Source organism: Dunckerocampus dactyliophorus, chromosome 3 (assembly GCF_027744805.1).
Source record: "Dunckerocampus dactyliophorus isolate RoL2022-P2 chromosome 3, RoL_Ddac_1.1, whole genome shotgun sequence".
Classification (NCBI taxonomy): Eukaryota; Metazoa; Chordata; class Actinopteri; order Syngnathiformes; family Syngnathidae; genus Dunckerocampus; species Dunckerocampus dactyliophorus.
Window position 1 is genome coordinate 20,693,096 of NC_072821.1, and position 15,644 is coordinate 20,708,739.

The following is a 15,644-nucleotide window of genomic DNA, read 5'->3' on the forward strand; positions in this document are numbered from 1 at the left end:
CTTATCTAGGTCATGATATAACCAGGCTATCTTTGAGTAATCCTCTAGTGGCTGATGCTGAATGAAAGGAAGAGAATAATAAGCCACTCGATGGAGATGTCAAAACAGTCTAGCTGCATGCTATCAGGGTGAAAAGCGGGATTTGATAAGTGCTGATACCTTTGTTTAGGCATATGGGAGGGTGAGATGGACGTGTTGGAGAGAAGCTGTGCTCATATTTGGGAGCACTGGGGTTTTCCCTATTCTCTCTCTCTCACTCTCGCTCCCTCTCTCCAGCTCCCGGCTCTCGCTCGTTCCCCACGCTGCCTCTCAGACAGCTTTGATCACAGCTCCCTTTGAAGCAGTGTTCCAAAATGAAAACGAGGAGAAAGCAGAAGTCATCGCAAGTTCACGCCTAAACTTCCTGCAAACTGCACTGCTTTTTCCCTGCACTAGTTCACAGAGTCCAGTGACAAGTATTGAACTAAATCACCGATTGCAACGCAACAAAGTCTGATTACTATTGACCACATCTTGTAATGTAAATGTAACTAATTGAAATATCATTAGCAATTGTTTGGGGACTCTGCATTAATGACACGGCAGTGCCCCATCCAACCCAGCAGTTGGCACTGTTGTTCTTTTTTCAATGCTTATTGACCAGGAACCAGGAACATGACCAGGAAACAGTATTGGAGCAATTATCATTGCTTCTTTTATACGGACAACCTGTATTAAAGCGGTAGCGGATAGGCCAGCAATGTCAGCAGTTTGCCACAATTGTGTGTGATTTTACACAGCACCATGGATTTATACCGTGGGTGACCAAAGTGTGGCCTGGGGGCCATTTGCAGCCCACGGCACATTCTATAAATATTACTTAGCAAGAAAAGTAAAAAAAAAAAAAAAATCTGCAATAATTTTACAAGAATAAAGTCACAATATTACGAGAAAATTGTAATCTAAGAAGAAAAAGTCATAACATTGTAATAGTATGAGGAAAAATAACATTGTAAGTACATTTTTGAAAAAGTAGGTTGCGGAATGAGTCATAATGTCACGAGAATAATGTCAAAATATTATGGAAATAAAGTCATAATTACAAGAAGAAAATTTACTAGAAGAAAGCTGAACTAATTGGAAAATCAACAAAAAACAGCAGCAGAAATCTGAAAAAAAAACTGTAGTTATACGAGAATAAAATCAAAGTATTAAGAGAAAAAAGTTGTATTCTAACAAGAAAAAACTCACCATTTTTATGAGAATAAACTTGAAAAAAATAACAGCAAAAATGTGAATAAAAAGAGCAAAGACCGACGTTCATACTAATAATATGCTTTTTCACCTACTGTATATCACTAGGCTAAGATGCATTTTTTTCTTGAAATATATACAACTTCTTAACATAACTACATGTGCTGTCAGTCACACCTAAGAACCCGTTCACACGGGAACACTTTCAGGTCATCACGGTAAAGTATTTTATCATTTCAGCCTTTCGTCCATACGGCTGGAAAATGGGGTGGGAAAATCTGATCGTTGCCGTGTGGACAAGCAAACCACTACTTTCTGAAAACGATGACATTGCCGCCCCGTCACCGTGACGTGACTGGAAGTGACCGGTTGTGTACTGCTGCCCAAAAGCCAGCATAATATCTGAATATTTCGACCGGCATGACTGGCATGACCCAGTCGACTTTCTCCTAATATCTTTTTTGCCGTATACTCCGAAGTGACTCTCAGAAGTAACTCCACTTCGTCGACAGTCTCGACACACCGGACAAGTGGAAGTCGACGACTTTCATGCAAATGCGTTCTTTCCTCTATAGTTTTGGTAGGTCTCGTGGTTCTGTCTGTGTATCCGTTTACAGCGCCACATGTAGGTGTGCCTAATGTGTTACATCGTTTTCACCCAGTGCCCGGTTCCCGTGTGGATGTGACTATTTCATGACACTTTCACAACACTTTCTGGACACGATTACACACACAAAAAAAAAAAAACAGGAACGTCCCCATGTGGACAGGGCCTATCATGCATGTCTTTGGGATGTGGGAGGAACACACACGAACAAAGCTCTCCTGGCTGTGAGGCAGACGTGCTAACTACTTTGCTGTGCGTGTTGCCGAGTTCAGTAATGTTAAATGATTGTGACTTCTGGTAATGCTCATTGTCTGACACTACTGTAACCATGCTTCCACCGTTAACCTAATTTAATGCTCATAATATTAATATATAATTGTAATTGGATGCTAATTGACTTGCTGTCCTGCTCATTGAAGTGGCTGTCAAGATTCACTTGACACTGGTGCGACTTCGGTACAAAAGAGAATGTCAAACTGCTGTCAGCAGGGGGCATGGAAAAGGGAAGATAAATGTAGGGCACCATCTCTCATCTCCACAGTAATCACTTGTGACAGGCCTCCATGGTGTTTCGCCACATTTTAAAGTGATAGTGTCACAAAGACGCATAAAATAAATGCAAGACACGACGATGAAAGGGAGAAAGTACAAACAAAGAGAAAATAAAGGAATCATTAGAGCATGTCCTACATATGAGCAGTATTAATGACCGCTGGCCTTTTCTGTAATAACTGCAGTTACTGCATCACCACTGGATTTGCACCTGAATTTCAACCGAGCCTGCTGGGACTCTTCTTTCAGTCTGCAAAATAAATGGCAGGAAGCACACCTCAACTGTAACCATGTAGGGTGTCTTAATTTACCTGCCTTCATTCACATGCCTTCATTACAAGAGTATGCCTGAGCCTTATAAATGAAAAAGAGGGTTGGGGGACTTCTACAAAGGACAAGATGCAAGCTAAATTAGCAGTGAAACTAACAAATGAAGGCAATTAGCCAGCTAGCCCCCCACTCTGTCTGCACAGTCTAATTGAGAAACAAGGCCAGCGACTATCCAGAGCAACCCAACAGCTGTGGTAAACTTTTCCTCTGACTCTCGGGGCACATTAAGTAACGCTGATACAACTAATTAGAGTAGACGTATCCCAAAAAGCCTTTTACAGAAACCGTGTGGTATTTATCAGCTTTCTCTGCTCTCATAATAATAGTTTATGGATGCAGGTTCTACAACAGCTTGACATTTATTGTGGTGAAAATGGACAAATAAACGCCAAAAAACTAAAAGCACCTTGATGTGACAAATATTGCTTTCCCACTGGAACAAAAAGAGACAAGAGACGTCCTTAACTGAGGGAGTGGTGGTTTTGAAATGTCAGAACATGCCCTGCTCTCCACATATTGCTATTGTCTTGGATAAAACAATGGTGATGAGAAGCAATGTGAATGAAGCAAATGGATGAATTAAATAAAAGGACAAGGAAGAGAGTGAAGGCAGAGGAAGTCGAGAGTGAAAGGAGACTGGAGGTTAAACTTGAAAATAGCTGGCTGAGAAGTTACATCAGTTTTGGGAACAGAAGCTGATTTAAGTCTATCTCCTCCAAAAAACAGAAGACCAGCAGAATCTGAAAGTTGCATCTTCTTTTTGCGGGTTTTTCAAAAATTAATTAATTCATAAATGATTGCTGTTTCGTGGCTGAATATGGTCTATTATTAGTAAAACAAAATGCAGATTTCAGCAAATTGTACGTATTCAAGGCCTAAACCAGGGGTGTCAAACATACGGCCCGCGGGCCGGATCCGGCCCGTCTGGTGGTTTGGTACGGCCCGGGGAAGAAAGCTGCATTGTATAAAAAAAAATATTAATTTTCTTTAAAATTTGTAGTTCTTGTATTATCCGCTAGGGGGCGCAGTGTTTTAGTACGTGCAGACAACATGAAAGCAACACTGCGGCGGAACTAGGACCACCTTAACCTGGTAAAATTGAACGTCTGTACAGCGTCTATTGGCGACAATTGCATTATCTACTTTTCCGTTTGCCTCGCACCCTCATCAGCAAAATGTCTTTGTCAAAAAGGAGAAAAGTAGACACAGAGTGTCGGACTTTTCAAGAAAAATGGACATGTTCTTATATGTTCACGGAGGTGAATGGGAAACCCGTGTGCCTGGTGTGCCAGCAGCAAGTTTCGGTGCTTAAAGAATACAATATTCGGCGCCATTACGAAACTCAGCATGGTGAAAAATACAACAGTTTGCATGGAGAATTGAGAAAACAGAAGGTAAATGAAATGATGGCGCGTCTGAAGAAACAGCAATCTGTTTTCACCCGGAGCCGAGAAGCCAGTGATGCTGCGGTGAAAGCCAGCTACCTAATTGCGAGCCAAATAGCAATGGCATCAAAGCCGTACAGTGATGGAGAGTTCATCAAAAACTGCTTGCTGACGGCTGCTGAAATTGTGTGTCCTGAGAAGCGACATGCTTTCGCCAATATAAGCTTGACAAGAAATACCGTGGCAGACAGGATTTCGGAACTCTCTGCAGATTTGGACCACCAACTAAAACGCAAAGTGGGGTCATTTGTGGCATTTTCTGTTGCGATTGATGAGAGTACTGATATCACGGACGTCGCTCAACTGGCCATATTCATTCGTGGAGTTGACAAGACTTTGAATGTCACAGAGGAGTTTCTCGAGCTGGTGCCGATGATCGACACCACAACAGCTGAGGACATTTTCAGCTCCGTCGTTGGAGCGCTGGACAGAGTCGGAGCGGACTGGTCACGCGCCGTAAGCCTGGCTACTGATGGTGCGCCGTCAATGATCGGTAAAAAGGCAGGTGTTGTAACAAAGTTCAGAGATAAAGTACAAGCCGCAAATGGGGGAGGTAATTTTTGGACATTTCATTGCATTTTGCATCAGGAGGCATTATGCAGCAAATCGCTAAGAATGGATCACGTCATGGAGGTGGTTGTCCGAACTGTTAATTTCATCCGAGCCAGAGGTCTCAATCATCGTCAATTTGACAGCTTTCTCAGTGACTGTAACATTATCCATGGTGTGCCTTATCACACGAACGTACGATGGTTAAGCAGAGGTGCTGTGCTAAAGCGCTTCTTTGATTTACGTGATGAAATCGGACAATTCATGGAGAAAAAAGGTAAACCTGTTAAGGAATTACAGTGCCATCTGTGGCTGCAGGACCTTGCATTTATGGTTGACATCACTGAGCACTTGAATATTCTTAACAAAATGTTGCAGGGACGCAAAAAAATCGTAACACAGTATTATGACAGCATACGTGCATTCAAGTTAAAGCTCGGGTTATGGGAGACGCAGGTGGCAAGCGGTGACCCTGCTCATTTTCCCTGTTTAAAAGATATGTGCGCAGCAAGCGTTAATTCTGACGTGAAACGGTACAAAGAGAAGATTTCAGGGCTGTTGATGGAGTTTGAGAAAAGATTTCAGGTTTTTAGCGAACTCGAAACAGATTTTGCAGTTTTTCGCTCACCATTCACAGTCAAAGCTTCTGATTTGCCCGTTGCCATGCAACTTGAAATCATTGATTTGCAGTGTGATGTAGAACTGAAGGACAGATTTGCCTCTGTAAGCTTGGACACGTTTTACAAGTACCTCCTACCAGGCTATCCCACATTGACAGCACTAGCTGCTAAAACATTGTCCATGTTTGGGACAACCTACCTTTGTGAGCAAGTTTTCTCACTAATGAACATTAATAAAACAAAGCTGCGCTCAAAGCTCACACATAAGCATTTGAATGAGATTCTGAAATTGGCTGCTTCTCAGGACATGATGCCTCATATTGATGCACTTGTGCAGGATAAACGATGTCAAGTTTCAGGGGCAAATTCCAAGCAAGACGAATAATTTCTGTGAAAGTTATTCATTTGTTCAAATTGCTTTCCAGATGTTGAAAAACAGTGTTTTTAAGTTCCACAAGGCTGGTACTAAATGTTTTTGGAACATTGTTACTATTTCTGTGATCAGTTTTATGTACAACACACTTAAATATATGTTTAACTGTGTAAAAGGGTTGTTAAAATTGCACATACTTTATTTATGTTCTTATGTTATTCTCTTGTTCATAATATATTGTTCATAATGTAAAAGGAAAATTCTGTTAATAAACATTTTGATAATTTACTCATTCTTTGCACTAATTATTAGTATTAGTGACTAATACAAAGGAAAAAAGTGGGCTTATTGTTAGTTCTATGTAATTTTGCAATGAGTTTACTGGTCCGGCCCGCTTGATCTCAAATTAAGCTGTATTCGGCCCGCAGACCAAAGGGAGTTTGACACCCCTGGCCTAAACTAAGCATTTTCATTCATAAAAATGGCTAACTGAATGAAAATACAAATATAAGGCATTCAAAAGACGTGATATGAGGTGTAATACAGTATCTGTGACTTTAAGAAGCAGTGCCTGGGAAGTGACGTGTGTGACGTCAGCTAGCTAGAGTTAACTGTTAGCTGGATGCTAGCAGCAGGTCAGCTGTGTAAAGAGTGGCGACACCAGCCGCTGTGTGAATGTTCACTGTATATGTTCTCTGCTTGTTAATAAAGCGACTAAAGTGCATCGTGAGTCTCTTCTTCATGACAAACAGCGGCAGAAGATTCGTATTCTACACTGGCCACTAGGTGTCAGTAACGTTACATTGATGATACAATGTAGTAAAGGTGTAAAGGTGACTATAGGGGTGTTATTTCATGTCTACAGGGCTCTAATAACTGTACAAAACATATTTAGAAGGTCACAAACAGGATTTCTATGCTCTAACCACAAAAATATTGAATTTATAAATAAGGAATCTTACTTCGTGGAAATTCACTTATCACGGCCTTGTCTGGAACCAATTAACCGTAATACGAGGGACGACTGTACATTTGTTTCTCAACAATGAATTCCTAAACATCTCTTGAAGGGCAAGTAAAACTTGTGGATGTGGCTGCAAGTGTATCCTAATTAGCCTCGATAAACGACCTTTTTTTGTAGCTTTTCAAACCCAAGACATAAACCCTAATTTTCAAGTTGACGGAGGGTGACCGAGGCCCCAAGGCATGGCCTTTCTTCTAGGTGTTGTGAGTCCTCCCGTCTCACAACGTCTGCTTCAGCCTCATGTCCTGGAATGCAGACTGGAGGCATTTACCTTTACTAATGAGGTCCAACTGGCAGGCGCATGTAATTATTTTCAGTCAAGGAACTTTTCATCCCTCTTTAAACTTTAAACATGTCACAGTAAAGTGTGCATAAGGAGGTTGAGTGTAAGAAAACATACATTGGTGGATGTTGCATTGTTCTTGCTTGCTTTATCCAACTGATACCTTCAAGACAAACTTGTAAACATAAAAAACTCAAAACTCGTCTTACCCTGGCAGGAGCCATCCATCTCCTCGTGGCCAAAGCTACATATGCAGTGACCCAGTGGTACCAACCAGTCTCCATCAGCGCCACAGTACAATTTAGGCGTATCTCTCTCCTCCGCATTCTCCACACAGGCGCCCCTAACCTCCACCAGAGAGGAAGAGTCCGTATGTGGCACAGTGTCGGGAAATTCCGCGAGATTCCGCTGCGTTGATGGGCAGCGTTTGTAGAACACCTGAAGTAAAACAGTTAAATGGGAATTTCATGCAAACCAGATAAAACTGTCCATTTAATGGCACTCATTCCTGTCTACTGACCTTAACAGATACAAGAGCAATACAAGCGCCCACATCCTGGAAGGCCAAGTAGAAACCTCTCTGTGTCACCGGCCCCACCTCCCTGACCTCAGTATTGAGCCGAAGAACACGATCGCCAAGATCTGTCTGAGTAAAACTCTCATCTGCTGCTATAGTATCAACCTTAAAATGATCCAAAACATTTGATTAGTATCGTGAAGCATTTTCAGATGACACCTTTTGTACATTCTTTTGTGTCGGACACTAACCTTGGTATAGTCGGTGGGTCGGAAGCGTGTCCCTGCAGGGAGCGGTTCATTCGTCTGCAGGTAGAAGAGGTTGAAGGTTTCCTTACATGTGCCAGACACCCAAGGAATGGAGTTGCAGTCTCTCAAAGTGAAACGCAGTTCCACATATACCTATATGGAAATGTAAATACATACTGTAAATAGCATCAACCAAAAGTTCACCATTTAAACCATTATTAGAAGTAAAAAAAAATATTTTGTGATATATTTAAAGTCTTAGCTTTTTTATAAGTCTGTGATACAACTCAAGTTCATACAAGGTAGGCTGCTTCCATTAGGGAGCACTTCCTGTATCTTGAATGATTTCACATTATGTTTATTGATGAACCTGTACATGTTGGCATAGGCTTGGATAATCTGTTTTGTGATACATTACTTGGAAGCCTGCCTTGCCTGCAAAGAGTTCATTTTCAGCATCCTCCTACAGCATTTATGAATTTCTAAGCGACTGAATTACAGTGTATGTATGAATGTATGTATGAGTGTATGAAATGGAAATATGACACACTGACACACCCAGCCCACCTTGCTACTTTGATTATTTTCACAGAGAATAAATCTGAATCATACTTTATGGTAAAGAAACAGAAAGGAGATATTGGAGCAGTAAAACAATCCAGACCCTCTGTGCTGCCTGTCGCTGGATCCATCCAGATTGAAGCCAGTTGTTTTGGTTTAGCTCCATCACGTGGCAAACTTGGAAGGTGTGGATTGGTCTGTTCTGTTCATCCATCTCAGTGATGGCATCCCACTGTAAAATAAAAAATATGCAAGGCTTTAGCTATATACACACATTGGTTCTACCATTTTGCCAGGTGCTCAAAAGATAAGCCAAATACGAATGTATCACATAAAAGTCACCATACCTTGTATGCTTTAAATACAGTAATTTTTGCTTTAACTTTCTGTGAGACTCGTGCAAACAAACCAAATTGACGCAAAGGGCCTCTTGATTTGGGTTAATCAGACATTGGTTGGCCTACATCTGAATTCTTCATATTACCAGCACATCTTGGATCATTTTATGCTTCCGAAGGCCCATTTCTGTTCCAGCATGATGCAACATTTGAGGAATCAGTGTTTTCTTTCAAATATTAACAAGAGGCACGGCACAGTAAATGGAGTTAGTAGTAGTTTTGCTAATAACTATGTTATACTCTGTTCCACAACAAGTTGAACCCATGCATCTCACTCGTGCAGTGTAAACTGATATATAAAAACATGAAGTTTGAGAGATTCTAGGTCCGCACCACCAATATTTTCAAGATGTTGCATCAGCCACGTCTCATTTGTCTGCTCTCCCTTAACTGTACGACACCCTCAATATTCATAAAACTAGACATCAGGAAGGCTCTTTCTAACTGTGGGCATACTAACTGGACCTTTGTCAAATCCGCCAGGGGAAGAAGGACCACTACATCCGAGCCTGAAGATAGAAACAGGAGCCGAAATGTGGTGTTCCTGTACCTGGCTGGTTTGGAAGAGAAATTCAGAACGACTAATTGCAGGAAGGTTGTTCAACAGCCACGCTGGGCCACAATTACAACAACAACCCTCTTGTAAACACCTTAAGGGGACACACCTACCAGGGATATAAATAGGGAAAGTCCACACCTAAAAATTTGGAACTGAATAATCGTTTTGGACAAAGGGTGAAACGTCTTCAACAAAAAAAGGGTCCAGTTGTCTCAATTCAACCTTTGCGGAACATTTATTGACACAAGGGCTCTACACTTGTACGGTTTAAGTTGAATAAAATTAGTAGACTAGAGAGATCCAATATGAACCAGTCTAATCTAAGATTGCGATGGAGGTTAGTTTGCCAGTGAAAATAGTATGGGAGATTGTGGAAGGCTGCACTCAAATCAAGCAGGATGGAAATGGTTACTAGTCCAGAGTTAGCTACAAGTTCATCTGTGATTTTTACCAAGGCAGACTGGAATTGTTCCAAGAGGTACAGTATATGAATAAAATGAATAAAATCTTGCAGAAAGTATCTTCATTTAAGTTATAATTCTAAGTTCACCTCTTGTCATCGTAACAGTTAAGTGTCCCAATAGTTTGTAACATACAGTGTATTATAGTGTCTGATTAATGCTAAAAGTAAAATAAAACTATTTATTTTTATGTTGAAACAAGACTGTGAAGGTTCCAGTGTTTAAATTCATCATGCGCGCTCTTCCATCGCCTAGAGGGGCACTTGTAAAGAGGCTCGATCAACTAAAATTTGCACCCTGTATAAGATGTATGCTTTAATAGGCCTAATTTACATTCTCCTCATCTTATGTTTGCGATCTTCAACTTTCCTCATATGATAAACAACAGAAATAAACAACAGAAACAGAAATTCTCCTTCAGGATTTTTTGGATGACTGCAGAATTCATGGTTCCATTTATCACAGCAAGTCTTCCAGGTCTGGAAGCAGCAAAACAGCCCCAGGCCATCACACTACAACCACCATATTTTACTGTTGGTATGATGTTTATCTGAAAGGCGCCGTTACTTTTACGCCAGATGTAATGGGATACACACCATCCAAAAAGTTCAGCTTTTGTCTCATCAGATCACAGAGTATTTTCCTGAAGGTCTTGGGAATCATCAAGATGTTTTCTGGCAAAATTGAGATGAGCCTTAATGTTCTTTTTGTTCAGGAGTGGTTTTGGTCTTGGAACTCTACCTTGCATGCCCAGTGTCTTTTTTATGGTGGAGTCATGAACACCTTAACTGAGGCAAGTGAGGCCTGCAGTTCTTTGGATGTTTTTGTGGGGTATTTTGTGACCTCTTGGATGAGTCGTCACTGCGCTCTTGGGGTAATTTTGGTTGGCTGGCCACTCCTGGGAAGGTTCACCACGGTTCCATGCTTTCGCCATTTGTGGATAATGGCTCTCACTGTGGTTCGCTGGAGTCCCAAAGCTTTAGAAATGACTTTATAATCTTTGCCAGACTGATAGAGCTCAAATAATCTCAGTTAAGTTTTAACAAGAAGGCAATCACTTTTTCACACAGGGCCATATATATATTTTTTTTCTCCTTTAATAATAAAAAGTTGCATTTAAAAACTGCATTTTGTGTTCAGTTGTGTTGTCAGTGACTAATATTAAAATTTGTTTGATGATTGGAAACATTTAAATGTGACAAACATGCAAAAAAATACGAAATCAGGAAGGGGGCAAACGCACTTTCACACCATTGCATGTAAGATACTATAGAGCAAAGCCTCTGAAGAAACACATACAAAAGCATATCCAAAGAAAAAAGGGTGTTGACAATGCAACAGCTACTTCTTCATTTTAATGCATATAGGCTTGAGATTAAAGCCTGCCGCCTCACTATGATTCAATATGGCTGGCTTTGAAGATGTGAGTAGTGAATTAAATGGCGTTTTAATGGCGGTAATTGACACATCAAGCTGTAATGTATAACACTGCAGGGGTTGACAAACATCAGCTGCTTGTCTCAATAGTTAAAAGTCATCTCTCTCACCATGCAAGCTTTCTCCAGCTTGAGGGTCTCATCTGTCTGTTTCAGTTCATGAAGTATCTGATGAGAGCAGTCAGATTGTGAGTGGCAGTTGTCTCTGCGTGGCTCAGTGCTTTGTCAGTTTAAAAAGCGACCTACATTTTTTGCATTTACATGATTTATTATCAGGCTGTATTACATTTGTTTTGTCTTATCACTAAGTGACACCAAAACAGGGTGGCCAGATCGATAACAGATATAAGTATGATTGTACTAGTGATTGTGCAGTACTTGCCACATGCCGGTGTCATTTAGGAGAATTTGCTGGTGTATATCCAGTGAAGATGGTTAAGCCATTGGAAATATATGTAACGTGAGGGAAAACTTGCTCGTTTTTAAATCCTATATATTGGTGCCCTACTTCTTTTTTTTCCAGGAGAAAGACGTGTGCCTTCGATATAAGCTGACTCCATGCTTTTCATAAGATCAGCATGAAGTTATTTCAGTTCCATTATGTCTACAAATAGCTGAAAATGATGATTTCTTACTCTATGTTCTTCAGCGTTCTAAAATGCACCCTTGGGATGTGGCATAGTTCAAAAAGGAAGAAAAAAAACAATCCAGGCAGCTAGTTTGAAACATGAGCTGCATCAGATATGCACAGACTAATCACAGAGCTTATTAACTGTTACACACACACCACATTAGAGCACATACTCTAAAACTAAATGTAAACTCAAAGTGATTACAAATATGTGTGTCAATTAAGGAAAGCAATAAAACGCAAGGGGTTATGGAATGTACTTTTATTAAACTGCAGACTGCATGTTTTGTCTCAGTAATGCATGACTAAACACTCGACGAGCATAATATTAGGCACACTTGCCCAATCTAATGAGACTCGGTACAGGAACTGCTTAAAAAAAAGATTCTTCTTCTGCAAAAATAATAATGCTCAGTATTAACTGACACAGCCACGAGTTATTAACTTGACATACGGTTAAGTAGTTGAAAATGCTTAACTTGGGGAAAAAATACATAACATTTCCTTAAATATGCACAGTTTTTGACTAACAACACATGATTTATTAATTTTATGTATATCATATATTTTTGGAAAACCATGATAGAGTGAAACCGCAAAATTCAAAACGCAAATTGGCAAGGGACAACTGTAGTTATGTTTGTTGGCAGCTAACGATATTGACTGGGCAAAGTTTAGCAACTAACATGTCACGCGACGGCATGTCGTTAATTCTGGCGACGACCCCAGGATGCAGAGACGAGACCTAATGCAGGTAAAATATATATTTGAATATTGTTATGTAGAGCAGCAACAGTGATCCAGCATCTGACAAGCAGTAAAACACAATACACCAACAGACTAAGAAGCACGTGGCTGAACTAAGTAGAAGTGGAACACAAATCAGTTCCAGGTGCGCGTGGGCAAGAACGTAAAGATGGCAGAGCACAAACAAAGGAAAACAGGAAGTAATACAAGAAAAACACAGAAACAGGAACTAAAGCGTGCAGGCAAATAACTAACTATAATTAACTAAATAATTAAGTATCGTTGAATGCTTAGCCTTGTAGCAATGTATAATCGTAACAACACAAAGACTAATTGTTTGTCGCTTCTCTGAGACTGCTTCTTTGTATGTGCAAGCACTATGGACATGTAAGTTTCAGCCGTGAGTGACAGCCAAGAATGGCAGTCACCTTATTTGGCCCGATTTAAAGCGCCCGACAATTTTTTATGCAGAGAAATATAGATTTTTTTTTTTCAATTTGTTATTTTAAACCGCGATTTGGTAACATATGCTAGCCGGTGGTGGTGTCCTTATATATTTTGGTTGAAATAAATGTAATCTTGAATCATTTGCTTTAATCCTGCATGCAATAGTGGTGTATTAATTTAGCAAAATGAAGTTACTTACAAGACATGACTAAATTACTTTGAAGCACTTGTTGCAGGTGGCTGAGTCTGCATCTTTTGAGGTGGAGTACACTTACAAGTTTTGGCCTGAGCAAAAAATAAAATAATAATAATAAAATGAATAGTAACGACGAGGGTTAGAGGTGTAAAGTTCATAGCTTGACTAAAAAGAAGTTATGCTACATCAATGACACTTGGTATGCATTAGATTCAGCCTTTTCTGATACGAACTGCATGCTTTCCTTCGAATAAATGGATGAATAATTCAGGACATTGAAAAGTAGTATTTTGTGAAAGAGACATTTTGTGAAAATGGATAAAATTAGGCACTGTGGTGTTATCAAATATCTGCAGAAAAAAGGGTCAGCCCCCAAGGACATTCATGCTGACATGGTTGCTACATTAGGGGACGAGGCTGCAGCTTTATCAACTGTGCAAAAGTGAGCAGCTTAATTCAAGAAGGGTAGAGAGAGCCTTGAAAATGATCCAAGGTCCCAACATCCTGCCACAGCTAGCATCCAAAAGAACATTAACCGTCTTCACCACATGTTGATGGATGACAGACATTTAAGTGTTAATCAGATAGCTAATGCTCCAGGCATCTCCTGTCAACAAGTATAAAACATTCTGCACAACAAACTTGGCATGTCGAAGTTCCGCTCGGAGGGTGCCACGGCTATTAACGCTTGATCAAAAGCACACCAGACTGGTCATGTCGCAGGCAAATTTGGCACTTTATGAAACAGATTCAGCAGGGTTTCTTGAATGTTTCCTCACCAAGATGCATGTTAGGTTCACCTCCTCAAGCAAGAGACCAAAGTGCCAACCCCCCTAAGGATGGCCTCTGTCTTCTGAGATGGTTCGGGCATTGTGTCCATTGATTACATTGAGAAAGGCCAAACCATCAATGGAGCTATGAGAACTTGAGGCAGCTGTGAAAGGCTATTAAGTCAAAACGCCCTGGAAAACTGACAAAGAAGGTCCTGTTTCACCAGGACAATGCTCCTGCACACAAGTTACAAGGTTGCAATGAATGTTGTGCGCAACTGTGGCTTCGATCACCCTCCACATTCTCCAGATTTGGCACCATCTGGCCATTTTCTGTTCCTCAACAAGAACAAACACTTGGCAGGGAAGCATTGTCAGACCGATGATGAGGTCATATCTGTTGTTGAGGACTTTTTCATAATCAGAATGAGAGCTTCTATACCACGGGAATCCAAGCGCCAAGTTTGTGGACTATAGGGGAGGTTATGTAAAAAAAATAAACCACATTTGGTCAAAAGTACCGTGGACCTTGTTAGCATAGTTTGCCAATGGTTTGGCATCAATAGCAATCATCAGGCAAGCTGTCATTGTGGACAATGGACCAATTGTAAATTGTAACCCTCTTGGGTAAATTAGTTTGTATTCATTCCATGAGCAGGATTTATGCCGGAATTACACCTTTGGACAGAGCGCTCTCCTACACCCTGCCTTAAATGTGTTTCCACATTCACGCCTTCTTTTATGAGCTTCTCTGTGACTTTGCACTGAGATATTCTTCATGGCATTGAGAAGAAGCAGTTGTAAAATACGATCATTGTGCAAACATTCAAATACTGAAAACATTCTACAAAAACTTTCTCACTCTTCCTGTTGGGAGTGTTTTTTTGTTTTTTTTACAGAAACTCCCAGTGGGTCTGAATTCAGCAAGTGAAAGATATATTTGACAACTGAGCCCAGCCTGCAGATGTGCAGTCGATGATGTCAATGACAAAGCACTAAAAACAGCTTTACCACCATGAGCATTAAAGGGACATAATTTGTACTTCAGTTTGTTACTGACAGATAACATGTGAGGAAGTGTTCAAATTAATTATACATATTGTGGCAGCAGCTAATTTATTAGTAAAACACGTCTTGTTATCCTCATTGTGGTTGTGGTTCATCCTCTCATGCGCTACACTATTAGTTATGTGGTGCAATAATGTGAACGGCATCAACATCATGGCAAGAAAGGCATAAAATGTGAACTTTGACAGATTATGAATCAAAAACCTAATTATGCAAAAATGATTATGATGTAAAACATTTAATTGATAGGTTTTTATATGAGTATGAGTTATGAATTTTACACACACCCTATCAATAACAGTAGAGGAAGTCAACCTGGCAAAGGGTGGTGAGATTTAGATTACAACAGCCCAATTTGTCATTGTCTCCCTACAGGCTATGAGAAAAACATTATGAAAATAACGTTAAATCTCTGCAGTTGTGATGAATTATTGATTTGATGTGAATCTGAGTGGTGACGTGTTGTGTTATTGTTCAGCCAATTACAGCCAACGTTCCCCAACAGCGAAACCTCCTGAGTTGTTTTCCAGAGAGAAGTTGTTGGGGTTTTTTTCCCCACAGTGGGTACAGTATTTGGCCTGGGAAATGG

General features: G+C 40.4%; 1 protein-coding gene across 2 annotated transcripts in view; it reads right to left on the reverse strand.

Moving 5' to 3' along the window:
• The window catches only part of LOC129177986 (ephrin type-A receptor 6-like), a 70,742-nt gene that overhangs the window by 37,137 nt on the left and 17,961 nt on the right, over nt 1-15,644 (reverse strand). For both annotated transcript variants that reach the window (XM_054769578.1, XM_054769579.1), the window contains exons 3-6: nt 8,446-8,574; nt 7,785-7,934; nt 7,537-7,698; nt 7,226-7,454 (exon numbers count right to left, since the gene is read on the reverse strand). In XM_054769578.1, coding sequence (XP_054625553.1) covers nt 7,226-7,454; nt 7,537-7,698; nt 7,785-7,934; nt 8,446-8,574 — 670 coding nt within the window. The remainder of the gene's footprint in view (nt 1-7,225; nt 7,455-7,536; nt 7,699-7,784; nt 7,935-8,445; nt 8,575-15,644) is intronic.